The sequence below is a fragment of the Oryzias latipes genome, chromosome 9 (genome assembly GCF_002234675.1).
Source record: "Oryzias latipes chromosome 9, ASM223467v1".
Lineage (NCBI taxonomy): Eukaryota > Metazoa > Chordata > Actinopteri > Beloniformes > Adrianichthyidae > Oryzias > Oryzias latipes.
Window position 1 is genome coordinate 11,976,490 of NC_019867.2, and position 22,459 is coordinate 11,998,948.

The 22,459-nt window shown below is 40.0% G+C and overlaps 1 protein-coding gene across 4 annotated transcripts in view; it reads right to left on the minus strand.

Annotated features, from left to right (window-relative positions):
• pcsk5 (proprotein convertase subtilisin/kexin type 5) overlaps nucleotides 1–22,459 on the minus strand; it is a 75,936-nt gene that overhangs the window by 38,403 nt on the left and 15,074 nt on the right. For all 4 annotated transcript variants that reach the window (XM_023958410.1, XM_011479095.3, XM_020705868.2 and 1 more), the window contains 8 exons: nucleotides 19,645–19,797; nucleotides 17,319–17,462; nucleotides 16,387–16,463; nucleotides 8,841–8,929; nucleotides 8,306–8,478; nucleotides 5,875–6,087; nucleotides 5,065–5,165; nucleotides 1,096–1,199 (listed from right to left, as the gene is read on the minus strand). In XM_023958410.1, the coding sequence (XP_023814178.1) occupies nucleotides 1,096–1,199; nucleotides 5,065–5,165; nucleotides 5,875–6,087; nucleotides 8,306–8,478; nucleotides 8,841–8,929; nucleotides 16,387–16,463; nucleotides 17,319–17,462; nucleotides 19,645–19,797 (1,054 nt within the window). The remainder of the gene's footprint in view (nucleotides 1–1,095; nucleotides 1,200–5,064; nucleotides 5,166–5,874; nucleotides 6,088–8,305; nucleotides 8,479–8,840; nucleotides 8,930–16,386; nucleotides 16,464–17,318; nucleotides 17,463–19,644; nucleotides 19,798–22,459) is intronic.

Below are 22,459 nucleotides of genomic sequence, written 5' to 3' on the forward strand. Positions count from 1 at the left end.
ACTAGATTTACATTGAATTTATTTCTGTGAAATATCTGATACAAGGGACCTGAAAAAGAACATCAAAGGGGGACTTTCTGTGTGAAGTTTGCATGTTCTCCTCGTGCATTGCGTGGGTTTTCTCCAGGGACTCTGCCTTCCTCCCACCGACCAAAAACATGCTTCATAGGTTATTTGGTTACTCTAAATTGTCCATAGGTGTGAATGTGAGTCCCCTGTCCCCTGCCTTCGCCAACAAGTGGCCGGGACAGACTCTGGCCGCCCTGTGACCCCGAAAGGGATCAAAGGGCTGGAAGAAGATGAATGAATGAATGAATGAATGAATGAATGAATGAATGAATGAATGAATGAATGAATGAATGAATGAATGAATGAATGAATGAATTTGATACTGGCTTTTTTAAAGCCATTTATGACAGGAATTTAGAAGAAATTTAACACAGGTAAAAAAAACTCATCATAATAAAGATATTTGTTTTAGAAGTTAGACAAAGAAATGTCATTATATTTCTGCTATGGTAAATGTGCTTAATTTCAACGTATGTTTCATTTTTGTGAAAAAAAATGTAATACTTCATTAACGCGTGGAACAGCTTTGTTATTATTTCTTGATGTATATCAGTTATGATGAATATGGAGTTTCTATCTTGGGGATTATTAAAGTACATCTTTTCAATCCAGCCTGTTTGGCTGGATTTTCTAATAAATACTATTTTCATACCAAACCTTCTACTAAAGCCTTCTGATTTTCTTTGTTATTGGTATGCTTAGAAAGGATTTTTCTACCAAACTTCCCAAATTTTTCTTTTAAATGTCTTTAATTTTGAGTTTTTGGCATACAGACTATACATATACCAGGATTGCTTTCACTTTTGATTTTGGGCTTTAGATTCTTTTATAATACAACTGACTTTACAGTTATGCGCATTTGCAATTTAGGAATGGTACTTCAGAATATGCTTTATTTGGAGAATAAACTATTGTTTAAGAAAGGGTTTAGACACATTTTGTCATGTCAAAAAATATTTTGTAAAGAAATATGCTAAAGAAATATGCACATATTTTATGATAATGTATGTGTGTGTTTATGCTTGCCATTGTAGCCAGCAGCATTGGTCTTCCAGTCGGGAGCACTGAGATGACCGGCTCTAGAGGTCTTCACGATGATGTGCTGAACGTCTCTCCACGTTAGATCAGAACTAGAAGAAGAAACACCCAAACTCCATCATTATTCATTAGCATTGAAAATCTAAAATGAATGTACAAGCACACATCGCTATAGTAAATCAAGAGTGACTGACATAAAGGTGTCTAATCGGCTTAAATGCAGATAAAGGCTGCTGAATAATTCAACCCTGTTGTCAGAGCAGAAGCTGAACATCTATTTAGAAACCAAAGAGGAGGTTAGACAGGGAATGGAGGTTGATGAAAGAGGAACAGCGCTTAAAAAAAAGGGGGGTTTCAAATCTTAGCTTAAAGAGAAACAAAGGATGCAGGATAAATTACACAAAAAAACAAAGTGATTTACTTTAAGTGGATGAATACTGGGAGAGTAAATTACAGAGGACATGGATAGAGAGCACAGTCGCCTGTTTGTCATCTCTAGTCACTCAGATCTCACACGAAAACCATTTGGAGATGGCAGCCATGTGTCTCAGCTCCTTTGATGTCCAAACAGTGCATTAAAAGGAAAAACCAGGAAGAAGTGGGTCACTAAGTTTCCAGGGATTCCCTTCCATCTCGTATGTTAGCCAGATGCTCCGTTCCCCTCCACCATCTGAGACCTCCAGAATTTGAAACAGTCCAAAACTCTTTAACAAAATGTTGTGGTTTTAAGTTTAAAATGTAAAATTTGAGGAACAAAACCAATGGAAGAAACAGGGTTATGATGGGTTGAGCCTATTGTATGAGAGCAGGAATTCTCCTCCCACTTTAACCTGGAAACATTCCCCAATTTGAGTGACATAACACATTTTTCATCAGCTTCCAAAGGTAAAAATATGAAAATATTTTAATTACTCAAGACTCTTCTTCTGAGGGGCCCCAGTGTCTGCCAACTCTTTTCATTGTCCTTATACATATAATGTCATTATATGCTTTCAATGAGCTCTGTCTCATTGAAAGCATATTGACTCTTTTTTTTTTCTTCTAAATAAAACAAAGTTTTGCCTCATATTTATCGTTAATCTTGTAAATTGTCAATTTATAATTCATCAAACTCTAAATTTATTATCGTAAAAAATGCACTTCTTTGACGTATAGCTCTACGCTTATTCTCTGAATTTTTTTTTTACTTTTTCCTCATAAATTAACGACTTTAGTCTCATAAAGTATGACTCCTTTCTCATAATTTTGCGACTTTATTCATGTACATTTTGGACTTCTTTTTTCATAACGACTGTATTCTTGTAAAAATTTTGCCTTTTTTCTCATAAATTTATGACTTTTTTCTTGTAAATTTATTCATTTATATAATTTTTACGGTGGCCTGATATTCTGTCGCACCAGCATGAACACTTTCTCTTTAGTCAAATATATTTGTTCGGGGAAGTAAAGATATTTAAGAAAAATAAACACATTTCTTGCCGAGCATCTGTGAATAAGCCCTGCCATTGTTAACTCTATAATTTTGTAAAGACTAGTAGTTACAGGCCCTTTTATAAATTGAAAATATTTTTAATCACACACTGAAAGTGCCTAATAACATAGATGCCAATCTAACCACAGTTCATCATAATTACTTGCTTTTACAGCCACTTAATCAGACTGACTGAGCTGCTCAGTGAAGCCACTGATGATTTTTAATGCTTCTCTCTGATAGAAGGTTACTGTCTTGTTTAGAGAGCCACTCCACGTATCATATCCTTCAATTAGCAACACAGCATCACCAAAGAAATAAATAAAGACATGCAGCACAGATAAGTCCTCCGAGAAGTCAGAAGAATTAATGCTCAAATCAATATTAATGGGTTTAGCTGCCACTGTGTTATTATAGTACCATCAATGTTTTATGGTCATTAATTAAAAGTGAATTTGGCATCGTTATCTAGGCCATGACTGCCTTCCTATAAACAAGCCAATACTAATTAATGGGGAAGCTCACAGATGGGAGATGCCGGTAGCAGATAATGTACGTTTCTTAATGTCAGTATGGACGAAAACACAGATGTGGAATAAAAAAAATAATAATAATAATCTCCATCCATAAAGGCCCAGCGCTTTACATCAGAAAGATGATTACAAGATTGTTTATCTCATCTGTTTCTGTAGTTTAATGAAGTTGTTTAAGGAAAAAAAACATTGAAACATTTGAATGGGATCATATAAAAGGCTTAAACGCGGAAAGTTAACAAATAAGAGATCATGGAATAGTTTTCTGAATGATTATCATTCCAAACTTTTGAATGAGTCCTAAGGTAATAGCACCGTGGCATGTTTATCATGGAAAGTTTGCCTACCCTTATTCACCAGATAAGCAGATACCATCAGTACTGTACAGTGTTTGTCTAAACTCTTTCCCTCTTTCATCTTGTCCTCTTTGACTGCACGTCCATGAAACAAGGAAACTGGATGAGCAGACAGAGGAAAAAAGGGAAAGAAAAGAAAACAAAGTTTGCCTTTGGGGTAATAAAAGAATGCATGGGGGCAGCGATGGAGGAGCAGAAAGAGTGACAGAGCAGAGGTGAGATCCAGCGCATGAATAGAAAGCAGGCCGTTGAGAAAGCGTGTGTGATAATCTTGTTAAAGAAACGGGCTTATGCACACAGGACTGCCTGGAAACTGGGAATATTTTCTATAGGGAGGATTTGGATGGGATTATCCAGGTTAACCGACGTGACATCAGCTCCAGTATCCGAGCTGCTCGACATGTGATGATGAGCCTCATTCAGAGCCGCTGCACCTGCAATGCACCATTTCTATTCACAAATTTCTAAAAAATGTATCCCTTTTAAATGGTTTGTAGGGGAGGAAACTTTCAACCTCTGTCCTGCAAACAGAAAGCAATGTAAAAAGCTAAAAAGAATGACATTTAGATGTTGGACACAATTTTTGTTTTAATTAATGAATCTTCAATTCGCTTCCACATTGAAACCAAAGCATCATCAAGATTTGCCATCAGAATGATGGTTCAGAAGGTCCCCTTATGATTTTATTAAGGTTTATCTTTATTTAGCCGAGATAAAGCTACCATGCTGTTTATAAGGAATTTATTTAATTAAATTATTTTAAATTTCCCTATTTGTATAAAATGTCCTTTATAAATAAAGCTGCTTTGCCTGACCACTAGTTATTTTTAATATTATTTGCTTATACAAGTAAAATCCCTACATTTGATAGCACAGATAATCAGAAACAAAACCTGTAAATGTGTTTTACACTCACTTCAGAATCCTAAAGCATGTATTAGTAATATTACATAAGAGGTTAACCTGCTACTGTCCCAGTTAAAACTAAAACACTGTTTGCACATTGGAGTATAGATAACCCAATCCTGCCGGAACCTGCTGTTCAAAGCGAACAGGAACAAACCACAACCAGTAAAAGTCCTATTTCATCTCAGCATAGTGCTTCACTTAAAGCAATAAGCTACGTAATAAGCGACCACTTCCAATGAAAAGTCCATGTAAACATGCGTATATGCGCATTCAAAACTCTGGCATTCATATTTTTGAGTCAGTTTTCAGGGTCCACTTACAAAACGTAGAGCCATTGATAAGAGTTAGGACGGCTATTCTGACTAATATAATGGCTGAGTAATAGCTGTTTATTTTTCTATAGAAGTCTATGGGATTTTGGAGCTTGCAGTTAATTTCTATTACCGCTAGAAACAAGAGGGGGAGGGGGTAACTCCTGTAGTAGACGCTTACACTGCACTGTAAACATGCAATGTTACCTTTAACAAAATTTTGCCTACATTCTCTTTCATTCTTTCCATTAACGACTGTTTGCTGTAAAAGTTCCTCACGTGTTTCCATTTGGAATCAATGAAGCTACAGGGCAAGAGGGCGTTCTAGGATAGGCAAGGAAAAACAGGATGACGTGATGAAGTTAAATGGATCTTACTTTGCCTCTAGGGCCAGAGCGATGATGGCAGCGGCCATGGGAGCCGAGGCTGATGTCCCCGTGTGACTGTCTGTGCAACGGTGTCTCAGGTCTGTTGTGATCTACAGACAGAAGGTCAGAAGGTAAAACACAATTTTGATTTGGAAGAACCATGCAGCAAATGGACAGCAGCAAAGTGGGGGGAAAAAACAGGTGACAGCAACATCTGAATGAGACAGAGTTATGGTTTTATATGTTCTACAGCAGATAAACCACTGAACCATTCTATCTTCTTTTGCCAAAACTAAGGCAAAAACTGAATCCAGTGTTCAGCAGTAAGTGGAGAATATCAAAGATATTAAAAAAGCTTTGAATTTGTACCGATTGCTTCAAATCAGCCAACCAAATCAAACGGCACGACAGACAGTGAGCCAAGAAGAACTTGGCTAACATCTAATCTGAACCCTCATCAAAGGCCTTTTTCTGGACCAGAAGTTTGCACACAGAAACACACCAGAGGACATGGGATGAATTTGTAAGAGGTGAAAATGCAATAAAAGGGGGGCAACATTCTTGTATGTTACAATTTCTAGCATGTACCCAACTGTGTCTGCCAGATGAGATCGTTTAAAAGCGACAAACCATTACTGTTCAATCCTTTGGGTCAAATGAGCGATGGGATCTATGGGAGTCAATTACGGCTGTAGCACAAACAAAAGTGCACTCACATAATCCAACGTACAACAATCAAAAGATAAGCTGTGCGTTAAAGCTCTCTCGGTTTATAGCCACTTATTAAATTTAGTATAGCGAAATCCATCTGGCTCTCACAATCTTGCGGTCGTAGTTCTCCCCGCTGCTGTACGTTGTGGTCAATGTGGAGGAGCATTCTTCCAGGTACCAGGGCTTGCGTCCACTCTCAGCTGTGCTGGAGATGGAGATGGTGTAGATGGAGTTGGTGTAACCATCGCAGGAGCAGTGGTCTCTGCTGCGTCCCCCGTTTCCTGAGGCCCACACAAAGATGGAGCCACGGCCTTTCCTTCCCTAACAAGAAAAACACGGAGAGGGATCAATAAAAGCTCTTCACTCTACAGCATCTACAACACAGCAAGCACCGCTAAATGACAAGTGTATTTTTTTAAAGAGCTTTTTGTTGGTCTAAGTTCTGGATAGAAACAGTAGTGCAAAAGAAATGTTATCAAAGGTACCAAAACAAACTGCATCTAAGGGGCAGCAAACAGTTTACATCCTCAGTAGTCCGTGAAGAGTTTGGCAGCAGATCTCTAGTGCTTTCATCCAAGTTCATTGATCACAGTGTTTAAACTGGCTTCAATACAGTGGATTTAAAGTTGGCATTGTAAAGCGACACACTGGGGGCCTTAAGAGAGGTGTGGCTTGGTCTCTACTCAAGTCTCTGCAGCCAAGAAACAAAGTTAGTTTCTTTTATGGCATTAAACTAAAACCATTCCTTGTCACCAATTGTATTTTCATTCATTAAATGTTCTGTATGAAGAATCTTTTGACCTTGTTCTGGTTTGAAAGGAAACTTCACTTCATTTAAGTGTCAGGATGAACCACTGTGGTTAGTGAATGTCATATTTTATCTTCACTTTTCATTCATTGACCATTAAAAGTAAAGTTTCCATGCAGGCTTTTATTTTGAAAATCAAGCCAATTCACTTTTATTTCTAATAACAGACTACCTCTAGTGGAGGATTTCCTGTTTCTTAATCTCTGCAGCGCAGTGACAGAGACGACGTCATTTTTAGCACAGCAGCATAAGATGTTGCCTTTAGGGTGTGTTTGGTAAAGCCATTGACTAGAACTACAGTTTTCCACTGCTGCTTTTCCTACATGCTCCACTGTGACTGGGCCTCTTTTCCTTGATGCATTCACATGCACATCCGATTCAATGGACCATTGCCTATAGGTTCCTGTTTAATGTAGAGCAAGGTATTTCAGCCAAAGTATTAAATAAACCCTATTTTCCAGACAAACGTTCAGGTCAATTAAGTTTAAGAAAAAAACATTTTTTACACAAGTGATGATGCAAACTGAACAAATATGGAATGTTCATTAATAAAAGACTAATATTCCGACATTAAAAACTAACAGAAAATGTGTCTCTTTTTGCTTTTAGAGGAAACCAATTCAATTAGCCATTTCAAAGTGTAGATGGGTTTGATTGATTGATTATTAAACTAAGCAATAATCTATTGATGCTTCATGATGGGTAGTACTGAGGACAAAACCAGAAAATGTATAACTTTAGTATGTTTTTGTACATGAAATAACTTTATCCCCCCAGTAAAGTAAGGTAATTGTACCAGGTACATTTATTCCAGGTATTTCCCTGTTTTTTGTTTGTTTTTTTAACTCCAGTCTGATTGCTTGATTGGTGGATGCTTATTTGAGTCTGTGCATTTTTAAACCTAAGTAAATCTAAGTACCGGTAGTCAACTTACATAAAGTGTGTAAAAAGATAATAAGATAAGAAAATCTGAATGTATATTTTTTTAAACATTAAATGGTCCTGTTTATGTACATTTAACAAACTATTTTATTCTAAACAAAATACAATTTCCACTGAGGCTATATTAAAATATTTTATGTCTCAATGAAAATTGAAGCTAAAACGGCGACATATCAGTGGTGTCCGTTAGTCTGTCACAGTGACCAACTCAAGACACCAGAGTTCCAACAGGATTAAGCAAATATATAAAAAACAGCCTGGCAAACTGAAACTGTGATTTAAGCCTTTTGTTAAGGCACACACGTACAGAGCGATTAAAAGTGTAAATCTGTCAGCTAGTGATAAGCAAAGGAAAGCTCTCACAGGGAGAGGGGGATCAGACAGGAGCAAATAGTGACAGACGAGAATGATAAAGAGATTTTAACAGAGAAAATGGGGCAACGAAACTGATGGAAAAAAGAAAGAGAGGGATAAGGCAGGTCAAAAGTGAAAAAAAAGACCTTTCTTAAAGCTTTCCCCTGACACGCAGTCAACAGCAAATCTGTCCTTATGCAAAATAAGTTATGAATATGTAAATGAATGTAAGTTAACAGAGTATAGCTGTGCCCTTGGGTAAGGAGGACGCTGCCAAGGGGTAAAACCTGATAAAAATCTGAAGATACACTTGTACTGGAATGAAATACACCTATATTTTACATCTATATAAATGTTAAAGTCAAAGTTCGGGCAGGGCAATGAGGTGTATGTCTTTTTCTACATGTCTGTATGGAAATGCGATCATGGACCCACAGAGCGAATGCCGTTTTCAAAGGCCTGCCTGGCCAGAGATGCCGGTCCATCCACAGTTTTCCCATCATCATCGGGTCCCCAGCTGGCGCTGTAAATGTCAATGTGCTGCGGGTGAAGGCTCAGTGACCTGGCTTCCACCATGTCCGTTACATCTCCATCCAGCATCCGCACACCTGACAACAAGCACAAATTACACAAAACAACCAAGGTTGGTGTTGATTTAGTACATGTTGCATCTTGAGGGACACGGACAAACATAGTGACCGCCTTTGCCAGGTTTGAACATTTGGGGAGGGTGTAATAACCGCTATGTTTATTTAAATAGATTGGTGCAAGACCAACAACCTTTAATTAGTTATTTCAGTAGCTTCAAACCCAAAGAACAATTCTTCGATGGTTCATTTTTCTCCACTGTGGAAACTAACTGGAGACTCATGACCCTCACACAGAAATCATTTATTCAACGTTAAAGAGGCTTCGATGATTTATTCACTTCACTCAAAATAAACTAATGCAATGACATTTGAGCACTCACCTCCTATCTTGGCATTATAGGCAATTCCCACAATACAATGAGAGTTGTTTGCAGCTGCAGCAACTTCACCTGCACACCGTGTGCCATGTCTGAAAAAAAAGGCAAAAACAAAGAATGTGTCATTATAGGTTTCATTAAGTAATTAAAACATTAGCAGAGAAGCTCAAACTGATCAATACCAACATTTGAAGCAAAACTATATTGAAAAAAAACATAACCTCAGGAAATATTTAATGCTAAAAAGCAACTCTATACAGAACTGGTAAAAAAACAAAGTTTAGCAAACTCCTCAAATTTGAATCCTTTGAAAACAATTAATTATTCTAAAACATTTGCATTTATAGCCCAATCAATATTTGCGTAATATGAATTTGAGTGCACATTTGCATGGAGGTATGCAAAGTCCAGCTTTGTCCTTTTTCCATATTTTGTTTATAGCAGCAGGCAAGCAATATGCATCAATGACAGATGAAAGTGCAAAAACCTAAACCAACAATGAGAGCCAAACAAAAGTCTTTCAAAACAGCAAAAAAAAAAGAAAAGCTTTTAAAACCAATGTTACTTTTTTTAAATAATATATGACATGTACAACTTTTTCAAATTGTTCAACAAAAGTTAGATGACCAACATTTTCCTGTCACCTAATCATAAACAAAAAACATATCCACAAATACACACACACGAAATTCCGAAATTAACTGCAGTGGTGAAAATCGGTCCAGGTCAAGGACTATTGTGAACAATCATTGGATGTCAAAAACACTACTTATTGGACCTCCGCAAACACACATTCTGTGCCTGCAAAGAACATCTGAATCACAACAACACATCACCCCCAACCTATAAGAAATATCTATGAATGCTGCCATGGAATCCCAGCATCTAGCCCCAAACCCCTAGAAAGACAAAGAAAGTAAATGGTAAATACTTATATACAGTATCTACCTCCTCAGAAGGTCCAAAGCGCTTAACAGTCACAGTCCCATTCACCCACGCACACACACATTCCCACACTGATGGTGGCTCAGCTCCCAGACACTAAGGCCAACCTTTCACCACCAGGGGCAATGGGGGGTTCATTTTCAAGCCCTAAGGATGCTTTCACACATGTCAAAGTGTCCTTGGGCGCCCGGTTTGGGTGGGAACCGATCAGAGATCGACCACTCTAACTAACTCTACGTTTAAAAAAATACCTAAATTAAGGATTGTCTTTATGAACAACCTGTTCTAATGCCGGAAACTTTACACTAGTCGTTTTAATGAGACAATACCAAAAAGTCCATATCTAACATATGCTTTTCAGAGTAGTTTTTTGTACTGTCATCCTAAAATTTCTGCTTTCTTCACATCATGTTCAAATTTTGCTCAAATGTTTTCTGAATTAATACGATCTACCTTAAATCTTTCAATATGTCTTTATTTGTGCTCATGAACAATATCGTCAGAAGGAGACAAAACATAAACAAATCTAGAACTGGGTGCTTTTCGCACTGTGGAGTTTATCTGGAAAATACCGGTGATGTGCATCAAAGAGTGCAAAGAGGAAACTCAGAGAGGACTGAATGTTTGAGAAGATTGGGGAGGGCCTTCAGTCTGATCTGGAGCCATCTGGAGAGATGGTTTCAGCTGACACCACAGCACTTTGAAGCAAGCTGGGTTCCATTTCTAAACCAGAAGAAGAACCAAAGGAAAGTTTGTCATTAGACCTTTTTATGAAGTTTCTAAAAACCCATCATTTAAAATAATGCCATTTCTACATTGGTGTGGAAATTTCCTCTCAACGGCAGCTGCTTCATGGACATTTTATTCTTCTAAATCTTTGTCAATCTTTCAATTAACAAGAGTTGCGACAGAAAATTATTTCAAATGATGTCATTTCACTTCCTTCTATTAGTCTTCCTCTTTGTGTAACCAGACTGTGACCATCACTGAACTGAAACCTCCAAACTACTGCTTAAAAAGTCCAGTGCCAAGCATACCTGTCCCACCATCATGTGCTCCATATTTAAGCTACGACTCTCTACAATGAAAGTCAAAGTCTTAAGTTATTTCTTTCTGTGCAGTTGGGCCTGTTAAAACAATAAAACCGGGGAGCAACCATTGAAACTTCCTGTTTAAGTCACATGACCATGTGGGTTCCATTTCTAAACCAGAAGAACCAAAGGAAATTCATTGTTTTTTACTCACTGAAGAGAGTACTGGTAGTTATTGTACAATTGAAACAAATGAAATTTCCCTTTCTATACAAGTTAAGAAATAAAAGTAGAAATATGACTCTGCTCTACTTCTGTTAACCTCACTTGGTTTAAGACACACCTCTTTTGATAATCATCAACCCTCGAATATGAATCGTTTTTAAAAGCTCTGCAATCCCTTCACTGGTCTCCTAAACCACAATCCTATCTTTTTAGATGGATATTTTAAATTAACTTGCATGTACATACACTAAATTTAAGATAGTGATTATTTTAAGAGGTTTTATTTGTATGTGTGGAGATCTATTCCTAATTTATTTGAAGTCACATTGAAGTACAGAGACAGCACTGTTGAGGGTTGTAACTGACCTCAGGATCAATGCGGACACTGTCCTACTTTTACACGACCTCAGTGCTCCTTTGACACAACTGATCACCCCATTCTACTGGACTTGTTATTATTTGGTTTAAATCCTATCACACAGACAGATGTTTTTTATTCATGTAGATATATGTTCCACCATCATTTTTACAGCTATGCAGATGGTATTCGGTTATATGTGGCCATCTCTCCTGGCACGGAGCCTCAAGCAACCCTTCCAGATTGCATCTTGTATAATAAATTCTGAATTTATAAAAACTTCTTGCACCTAAACCAGGAAAAAAGTGAGACATTAATTATTCGGTCTGAAGCTTAAAGAAAGGGGGTCAGAAAAAAAATCCTACATAGATGAAAATGGTGTTTTTAACATGTTCATGTGGCATTTTTCTGATGATGAACATGAAAAATAAAAGCACAAAATTGCATTTTTGACTATTTCTTTATTCAAATCGTTGTGAATCAGGAGCAGACAAAAACATGTAGTTTGAAATAGGAGCTTATTTGTAGAAAATACGCTGGGTGGGCCACAAGCTCCCTGATCTGAGCTCTCAGGAGCGGGGAGGGGAAAGGGGAAAGGGGTTGGGGTTACTCCACACCAACAGTCCCGCCCACAACTAATGAGCTACAGTGACTCCTCTGGTGCATCACAAAAGATCAGACAGCTCAAGACGTTCGTATGAGATTTTGCGTCCGACGAAGGTGCTGCGCGAATTTCTGAGGAGACGAGCGGAGATGAAGAGCACGCCGACTTCCTTGCCGGCTGCTAAAGAATAATTCACACTGAGCAACAGCTGGTTCCACAAGTTCCTGAATCGCTATAACAGAAGTTTGTGCCCCTGGGTCTCGAAATGGCATCAGCTGACTCAGAGGCGGCCGGAAAATGTCCTGAAGTGTGAATTTCCCCATTGAGGTATAAATAAAGTATCTGAAGGAAAGGAAGATAATCGCAGAGAATATGTATAATCCATATGAATGGATGATGAATCAAACCGGCCTCTTCTGGAAGAAAGGATGCTCAAAACCCGCCGCTGGTGGACTGAGGCGCTGTGGCAGACACTCAAATCTCACTGAAGAACCTCTCGAACTTAACTGATGACAGAAGCACAGGCAGGGGGTCGGGGCTTCCGGTGCCTGGCGGGGGCGGTGGGGGGCTCCGTTGGTCGGGGGGTCGGGTCCGGTGCCTGGGTGGGGCGGGCTGGGGCGCTGCGTGGTCCTCTGGGCTTGGGTGCGGGGGTGCGTGGTGGGGGGGTGGGGTGGTGGTCTGGCTTGGCTTGGGGGGGGTGGTCCCTTTGCCTGTGCTGGGGGGGGTTGGCGGGGGGCCCTGCTCGGGTGGGGGGGGCCCAGCGGCGCCGGATGGGCTGCCCATCTGTACCTGGGGCTGGGATCGGCCCTTCCCTGGCTCTGGGACGGGACGGGACAACCCTCTCGGGGCCCCCGGTCGCTCTGGGTGTCACCCGCTTCGGCTGCGGGGTCTGGGGTGGGGTGGGGTGGGGGGCTTGTCGGCCCTGTCCTGTGGGGGGGCGTTCTGGGGGGGAGGGGGGGCCCATTATTAGTACGGGTCGGGGGGGCTAGCGGGTCGGGGTCTCCGCTGAGGCAATCAGTGGTTGCCTCGCCCGGTTGGCCTCCTCGGTCCCGTCGAGGCCTGACCAGAGCTCTTCTAGGGCCGGCGTCTGGGGGTGGGGGCCTGGGCTTGCTCCGGGGGGGGCGACGCTTTCTGGCTCCTCTCTCTCTGTGTGGGGTGGGTGGTGCCGGGCCTGGGGTGTCGGCGCCTCCAGGGGTGGGCCCCTGGGCTGGGTGGCCCTGGCCCCTTTGCTGGGGGTGGGCTGGGGGACGGCTGTTTGACCACCGGGGGACAGTCTACCAGCTGTCCCCAACTTACCCCCTTCCTTATATAACCTCATATTAGGGTGAGGGGGTGGGGGGTCTAGCCTGCGATGCGCCTTGGGGGGGGGGCTACTTGGGAGTGGCCCCCCTCCTATGGTTGCCGTATGGAGTGGGCCCCCCCTCTTTCGGTTTTATTTGCACCTTAGACATGTAGGGTCCTTGGTAGTGGGGGTGCTTGGACATCACTGCAAGCAAGCAGCAGATGTCCTCCTGGCACCCTACCCGCCAATTTTAACCGCACCTTAGACATTTAGGGCCCCTTGGTGTGGAGGGTGAGGGGACATCACTGTGAGTAATCAGGAGATGTCCCCTTAGTGCCCTACTCGCCAATTTTAACTGCACCCCCCTTAGTACACACACCCCTCCCCCTTCAATATATACATTCAAACATAAACACACAAACATGCACGCAAACACCCTCTCAAACACCCATACACGCACACACATTTTACAAGGAAGGTGGGACCTGGGTCCATCTGTCCCCTACCCCTTCCCTGGTGGGGGGTGCGGGCCCCTTGGCGATGGCGGCCGTGTCCCTTGGGTGCCGGCTCCCTGGGCCCGGCGGTGCTCTCTCCGCACGGTGGGGGGGTTCATATTACACCTGAGCCGGGGGTGTTCGTGTCCCTGGGGGGTGGGTCCTGGTCCTTGCCCCTGGGCGCTGGGCCCCGCCAAACTTCCAACATGGCCGAGCCTGGTCGGGCCATATTTATAACATCCCTTGTGGGCCGCCCTTTTTTCCCCGGGGTTCCCCCCTCCTGGGCGGGGGCGGCGGGCCCCTGCCTTGCTCCTACCTGGACCAACCGTGGGCCGGGTGGGTGGCTGCCTGGAGTGCGGAGCGGGTCTCCCTTGGGGGGTCCTGGCTCGTACCTGGGGTCGGGGCGGGGGGATGCCCGGAACTCCTGGGTGGTGGTGGGGTGCTCGTCTGGGGCTGTGGGCGTCCCTCTCCGGTGGGGCCCTGCGTTGGGCTCTTCCGGCGCGGCGGGGGGCTGCTTTCCTGGCTGGGCTGGGGCGGCGCTCTCTTTCCCTCTGCGCCTCCCTGCTCTCTGGCTCTGGGGGCCTCGCGGCGGTCCTGCTGGCCCTGGCCTGGGTGGCGGTCTTGGTCGCCCGGGGGGCGGTTGTTCCCTGCCTGTTCCCGTGTGGCGTTGGGGGAATTCCGGCTGACGCTGCTGCTGCGGCGGGGGTATGGGTGTGGGGGTGGCTGGGCGCTCCTCCTCCTTCTTTTCACATTCCACCATCCATTTTAGAAGAACATATACACTCACCTGACCACAGGTGTTAGCTCACCTTTGCACTAATAGTTTGCATGATTGAATGAATGAAAGATTTCACACTAGTTGGTTTAAAGGCATAGGTATGCGTTCGTGAACACTATCTGTCTTGTGTGCATGTTGACATGTGGACATTTTTGCGGCTAGCAGGTGTGTTGATAATATTTGAGTGTGTGTGAACAGGCCCCGCCCTTTTTGTACTACATTTGAACCGTACCGTAACGATAAACAACCAGTAAACCTGTCTGCTCTATGCTGCTTCATGGTCTTACCCCCCTTCCCCTCCTATTATCACCCTCCTACCCCCCCCTCTCTCTAACGTCCCTCTCTCTTCTTCCCCTCTTTCCTTTTCCGTCCGGTCCAACACCAAAGATTTTCAAACATGATTGAAATTAATAAAGTTTGGCCTCAATTACAAAAGGGGTTTATTTAGACATACCTTTGGTTTGTCTGAAGATGAATAACCCCTCTTGTTAAAATAAAATATGTCCAACACAAGAGGCCCTCAGCTCTCATCTGTTTGCCTAGCTGTTGGACAGGACAAGTTAAAAAAAAAAAAAAAAAAGCACAGGCTCCTGGTTTCATCATGTCACAGAGTGACACTCCTAATGTGCGTTATAAAGTACGCTACGGTACAATCTATTGCTCTGAATAAAAGAAAAAAATCTTTATGTTGACCAATATTCCACTATTCTTGAATAGAACTTTTACAAAGCATCATAAATGTTTCAAAAAGTTTTTTGATGGGTAAGGATCAGTGATGGACATTCTTCGGCCGCGGGGATGGGGGGGGGGGGTCCTCCATATTCATGGGTGTCCCTGGTCCCTAAGCCTCCACATATACAGGGGGAACACTTTACTGCCGCTCTGCAGAAAGTATGTGCTAGAAAACGACAGTTTTTTTGATTTTGTCTAATAAACAGCCTAATCAAAATTAAAAGACAACTAAACACTTAGAAAAGTTCAAAAGACATTCTAGCGCGTCTGTTAACAATAATCTCTCAAATTTAGCTTTGTTTTCTGTGGAGATTTTAAAACGCGAGTTTAAAAATTCTTTTTAAAAGAGCTTTTCACTAATGTAGTGAGGTTCTTTATATCTTTCACTATCTAGAACTTATTATAATTAATGTTTTTTTCACGCCTAGATTATTTTGAAGATCGGTTTTATTTAGACTTTTATTATTTAGCACTGAATTTGTCTTTATTATATTATTGTAATAGCCTTTCTCTTACTTGTACCATATATAAGTGGGTTTGGCATCAACACGTCATCAGCTCATTAAGCTTCATCCGCTGGCCGCATGTCTCTTTAAGACAATGCACTGCCAGCAGGGACTGAGCCATTGCCACAGCACTTGGCTCGATGCAGCCAAACCCACACACGCACGTGCACACACACACACAAACATACGTGCAAGCGGAGCCAAAGCCAAGCTGGCACAAAACGTGTGCATGAACTGGAGTGTCTTTTTAACCCTTTTACAAACACAAATATGCACAACTTTTAAAGGAGAAAAACAACCTTCTCACATGTGTCAAAAAAATAATTCCTAAATAAACTTGACTGAACCAACAGTCAGCTCAGCTCGTCCAATTTGTATTAATACCAACCAAAGAGTTTTACTGATTGAACCCATAGACTGTAAAAACAAGTTGTAAAAATTGTTTTTACTGTCTATGATTGAACTAAACTAAACTCACAAAAACACAACAGGGGGAAAAATAAGATGATGATGTATAAAAATGTACAAACAAATTAAAAACTGAGCAGGATAAAATTAGGAATAAACTCAACCATCTCATGTTAAAATACTTACTTGTTTTCATTTGTTGCGTCATATCGAGGCATGGGATCCGGATCATTGCTGTTGACGTCGTAGCTTGCTTGAGGGTCCTTAGGTGAAATCAAAATAAAGGTAAAAACAAACTCTTCTTCAGGATAAAATAAAGAAAATTGAACTGCCTGATGAGTTTTGCTAGGAGAAAAAGCTTCCAAACAAAGCTCAAAGGCTACATCTGCTCCATCCACAACACTTGCAAATCAAGTGCAAGCATAGCTAATCCAACCTGCTGTGCCATTCACCCTTTGGAATCAACAAATCCCATCAAAAACAGAAGCAGCACAGACATTGCTCAACAAGCCATGAATGAGTTGATCTGCACAGTTGATTCCTGGCCTTACCTGTTGCCTCAGACCAAGATGTTTCTCTAACTCTACAGCTCAGCGTGTGAGGTCGACTCCTCAACTTGCACGGGAAGAATGTGACAACAGACAAACAAACATTCATTCTCACTGCATGCCAGCGCTCCCCCATGCTTAAAGAAGCGCCCTCATCCAAGAGACAAGATATTCAGATTTGAAATATCTAGTTCAAAACTTTGATGAAAACCTTTTTTAAACTGAGACTCAACAGAGTTAAATATTCAATAAATGACAATTTCACTTCATTTTGTAAATATCGAATCGGATCCGCCTTAAATTTTGTTTTGTTAAAAGGTGTGACCAGATTCCAACCATTTAGGTGCATTATTGATAACTAATTAAACAAACAAAAATCACTTTAGATTAATTTATAGTTAGACTGGGTTTATGGTACACATGTGACTTAATCCCACTAATCTGTAATGGGATACTCGCCATTTTCCCTACACAAACAAACAAGCGGTTACAGACACCTATGTAAGCTTCCCACTTAGATTAGTTCACACAAAGATCACACCAAACACACATGCATACATACACACTCACGTAGTTATAACTAAGGTCTGGGTGGTTTCTCTCAATGCCGTCATCAAGTATGGTCACGACCACGCCTTTGCCCGTGAAGCCCCTCTTCCACGCCCCCATGATGTTCATGTCCGACTGGCAGTTATGGACGTCGCCGTTACAGTGCTGCAGAGGTGGAGGCAGACGGTGAGGGCACAGCAGGCGGATGGAAGGGAAGTCACATGATAAGAGGATCCAAAAACATCCAAATTACGAGCATGCCCGTGTGATTTCCTTCTGCCTTGCAGCAAAGCGCGATGAGCATCATCATTCCACAATCTCACATAAGCAAATCCAAACATGTTTGTGTCAGAATCCTTTGAAGATTTCTTCTTAAAATGTTTTGGTGCTCAGGCCAACTGTGACCCAGAATCCTGAATCTGAGTTTAGAAAACACAACATGTGGGACGACCACAATAAAATTTGGAATTACAGAATTATCTGTGCTTGCCAAGACTCGTTTAAAACACAGAGTAGACAACATCTGGAATGTGGCAACACGCAGGAGTTTTGGAAACAAAACTGATGCCAGTGTTTATAAAAAAACAAAAGTGTCTTTCATAGATTTCATAGCAATGGATGATGGTGTCTACAATTATAAGATGCATATTTATATCTTAAGAGTCAAATTTTTATAACCAGTCTGGAATAATACTGCTATATGTTGAGCGGAACAGAATTTCCAAGTTCTTTGGGTTAATCTAAACGGACAAATAAAGTCTAGGAAAAATTTTTTGTTTTTTTATGTTTTATATCAAATGTACGACAAAAGTATTAGAGCCACCATAAAAGAAAAGAAAATGAATTACTATACGAGAGAAAAGTCATAAAAGCATGAGAAAAGTCAACATTTTACGAGAATAAAGACATAAAATTATGAGATGAAAATCATAATTTTAACAAGGAAAAAGCCGTGCTTTTTCGAAAATCTAAGCTAGTTGGTTGTGTTAACCTCCATTCACATTACGTGCCAACTAAATCCATTATGACAATGCCATAATACTTTATTTTATCATAGAAATCTATGTGCCATAATGCACTGGGACCGCCTGCCAGAAATCCAGTCATTTCAGGATTTCCTTATTTGTAAAACAAATGCTGAGTTAACAGCTTTTGCTCTATGTTGCTCACACTGAAACACAATATTGGTTCTTTTTTATTGTTGTTTCTAATTCTTTTAGTAAAGAAAAAATTATTACTTTCATCTAGCAAATTATTGCCTTAAAACTAATGAAAATAATAACTTTATTATCGTAAAATACTGACTTTTTTACTTATAGTTCTACAAGTTTTTTCTCATAAATCTTATATTTTATTTCATTTTGCATTTTAATGGTGGCCCTAATACTCTGTTGTACTAATACATTAACTTCAGACTATCTTTATACAAACATTCTTTCAGCAAACTTTCAGCACTAAAATAAAATATACATATTAGAGAAATATTGGTCACACCATGAATTTGTGTATTGGTATTACTATTCCCGGTATTATTTTTAATACCTATTATTTCAAAAACTAAGGTGAATTTGTCCCAAAAATCTATTTTAGGGGGTGTTTCGGTTTATTTTTACACAATGATTTCAGACATTTTCTCCTCAAAGTTTCAAATTTTCCTTTTCAATTCCATATTTACATTTAACACAAAGAAATATGAGGTGGTAAGAGTGCATTTTTGACAAAGTTCACACATTAAGGCTGTTAGATCACTACATACACTAAAAAAAAAGTTTATAAGATTAAATAGGCCTTAAAATTTTAGATAAGGCTGAAAGCACAAACATGCTGACTCTAAATACTTTTAACAGTAAATGCTAAATGTAAATATTTCATTGGTTCAAAAACGTGTACAAAAAGTTCAGAGTTCTTTCTTTAACCTGGAAAAATAAAAATGCTCTGGTCAAAGTATCAGCAGTTATCTATATTAGGTTACCGATTGACAGAGAAGAGTGAACTCAAACACAAAACTATATGACTACAGTGATCCAAGTGTGTATGGAAATGCCTGTGATAGGCTGCAACACTACTGCAGTGTGTGAAAATATTGGATTTCACTTACATTTCACCGACACCTCTTACATTTCCTCTGACAAATACTTTTACTCACCCATGTGTATATTCAAATTACAGGAAAGGAAAATATTTTGTTTTTATATAATATTGGGAACTTTTAATGTGTATTTCAAAGAAATAAAAATCACGAGCCAGGACAAGTGTAGAGACTTTGTCAGAATTTTGGCACACAAACTGTATGATTATGGGCAGCACGAAACGCTTTGGGAGCAGTCAGACTATACAACGTACTTACAATGTACCACATACTGCTCCACTTTGCGTCATTATAGAATATGTTGTTTTGGGCCTGGTTGCTGTAGGCGGGACTTGTAAGAGAATGGGGTGGGACTGGCTTGTAATCCCTCTTGATCCTCCTCTTCACCACCTGCTGTTCTATCCACTCCACCTAAAACGAGCAGATATACAGCAGAAACTGTTGTCAAAAAACAGGACTTTAAATGGCTAAATCCATCTGCAAATTTACTTCAGTAGCTCAATTTGTATATGTGGTTCAGAAAATTAAAAATACAAATCTTTTTGTTTGTTTTTTTGAGAGGATCTATCCCACTTTAGCAAACGCTTGGACAAGGAAAGGCTAAATTGAAGCAAATTCTAACATCAGATGCACAGCAACTACAATTTGGGGACGGCACTGCCCAAAACAATACTGACCAGTAAAAGAAGCAAAAACATGATTTAAAAAAAAAAAAAAGACATTTGCTATATGCGCCAGTTCTATCACATATTGATTAGCGCCCTATACCTCTTTACCACAAGTTAACCCCAAAATATTTTAATCTTTACAGCTGCAATTCTCAGCATTTTTATTGTTGCATGGGTTTTTTTTGCATAGCTTGAGCACATGCCTTGTGTCGCTCATTGCATTCTCACACCAGTCATTCTGTGCCAAATTATTTTTGACTTTAAAGTAGAGTTGGTTTGATTATAACCTGCAACGTAATGGTTAATGTACAGTTATGAAACAGAATCTGAGACAGTTTAGACCACATGTGTCAAACTCAAGGCCCGGGGGCCAAATGTGGCCCTCCATGTCATTTTATGTGGCCCGCGAGAGCATAAAAGTTTTTAATTTCTTAAAATGAAAAATAAAAATTGGTGTGTATTTATTCATATCTAGGGGGAATTTAACTTAAACTGTCAGATTGGGCAACTATGCATTAGGACTTACATTAGGGTTAGGGTTGGGTGGGTTAGGAATCAAATTTAAAAGGATTTATGCTAGAGTAACAAGCAAACATTTGTTTTCTATGCAACTGTATTTGTCACTTTAAAAAGTTATAATAAATAAATAATCAGTTATTCAACACGAATAAGAAGTTACATTTATTTTTCATTACATTCAGTTACATGTAAAAGTTATATCCGGCCCTTTGAGGACAGCCACTATGCTGATGTGGCCCTCTGTGAAAATGAGTTTGACACCCCTGGTTTAGACTGTTCATGGTCTGGAGCTGAAGTGGAGTATCTGCTAAATAAACTCCAAATGTAAATACATGTTGGTGACATAAGCTGTAATGTGTCTCACAACTGACAGAAAGAGTAAAACTGCCAACTGCTGTACTGGCATATGTACTGGGCCCTATCAGAAATAGTGAAGGGTACATTCCGAACAGGTAGAGTGCTAGGACTATGTGTTCACACATTGGTCTGCTGGATCGGCCATTAGCCTTCAGTTCATACGTAAAATTGCAACTGAACACCTCTTATTCAGTATTTTCTTATTTAGTCCACATTGGATTTCAGTTAAGCTTTCATTATTGCCAAAGAAAATTCTGATGCAAAGCAGACACATCACATAAATGCACTCTATTTGCAGAGGAGAGAGTCACTGATCTTTAATATGTAGGGATTTTCATCTTGTTGAATTTATGTCTCATTGTTTTATTTTATTTTCGTTTTAATTCTCTAATCAACATAAGTAATCACCACAAATGAAGTATTGTCTTAATGCTGAAAAAAAAAATTAAAAATACAAGGACTAACATATAAAATTCTCAACTTTTTAATGCTTTTCAGGACACCTCAATCTTTGAAAATGTATGAGTCAACAAAGATCTGTGCATTGGCAGGAAACTCCCTCCAGATTTTGACTCAATTTTATTTGTTTTTATGTAATTTTGAGCTGAACATTAAAGGTGGACCCACATACTTTGCTCTGTTTAACCCATAAGAACCCAGATCAATTTTTCCTGATAAATGAAATAATATAGAACACACCACAAGCCAAGAGGACCACTAGACACAATGATATTTTTATGTTACACTGATGTCACCATGGATTCCTACGGGTAAATCCAGTGTTTGTAATATAAAAAAAATATCTATACATTTTTTTTATTTTGACAAAGACAGGAACCACACTGCTGAGTTAAAACTCAAATGGCACAGAAAGAAATAGAGATATTAATTGCTTAAAAAAGAAAAAAAGTCTTTTGTTATGCTAGACATGTTTAAAAATTTAGATAAAACTGAATGTTTTCTAGTAATGTTGTGAAACCTATTAGTTCTCATGCAAAATCCAATAAATAAGGCTCTGAGATGCACATTGGAACACTTTGAATGAACTAAGTGCAAGTCTGTAGAAACAAAAGTGACTTAGTGAAAAATATTCTTCACTTACAAAAAAAAAAAGAAAGAAATGTAACGGGGGGTTTTTTAGGTCTTCATTCATCAGCATTAAAAATCTGACAGCGAACCAAACAACCCAGCACAGAAAAAAAAATCTGTTATATACCGATAATATAATAATGAAGCACAGCCTCATTGACAAAAGCAAAAAGAAAAACGTAATGGCAAACATGATGACTGCAGAGTGATTAGCCGATATGATGCACCGAAACAATCTGTCAGGAGCTCGGGAGAGTTGCAGGGCGAGGCAACAAGACAAGATTAGATGAGAGAAAGAGTGGAGATAAAAAGTTGACGAGAACAAGTCCCAGAAGAATCAATGAAAGTAGAATGAGCTTGAAGACAAAGGAAGTAAAAACAAATAGCAGAAGGGATCAAAAGAAAGGAAGAGACGGGAGGCTAATTGATTTTCTTTTTAA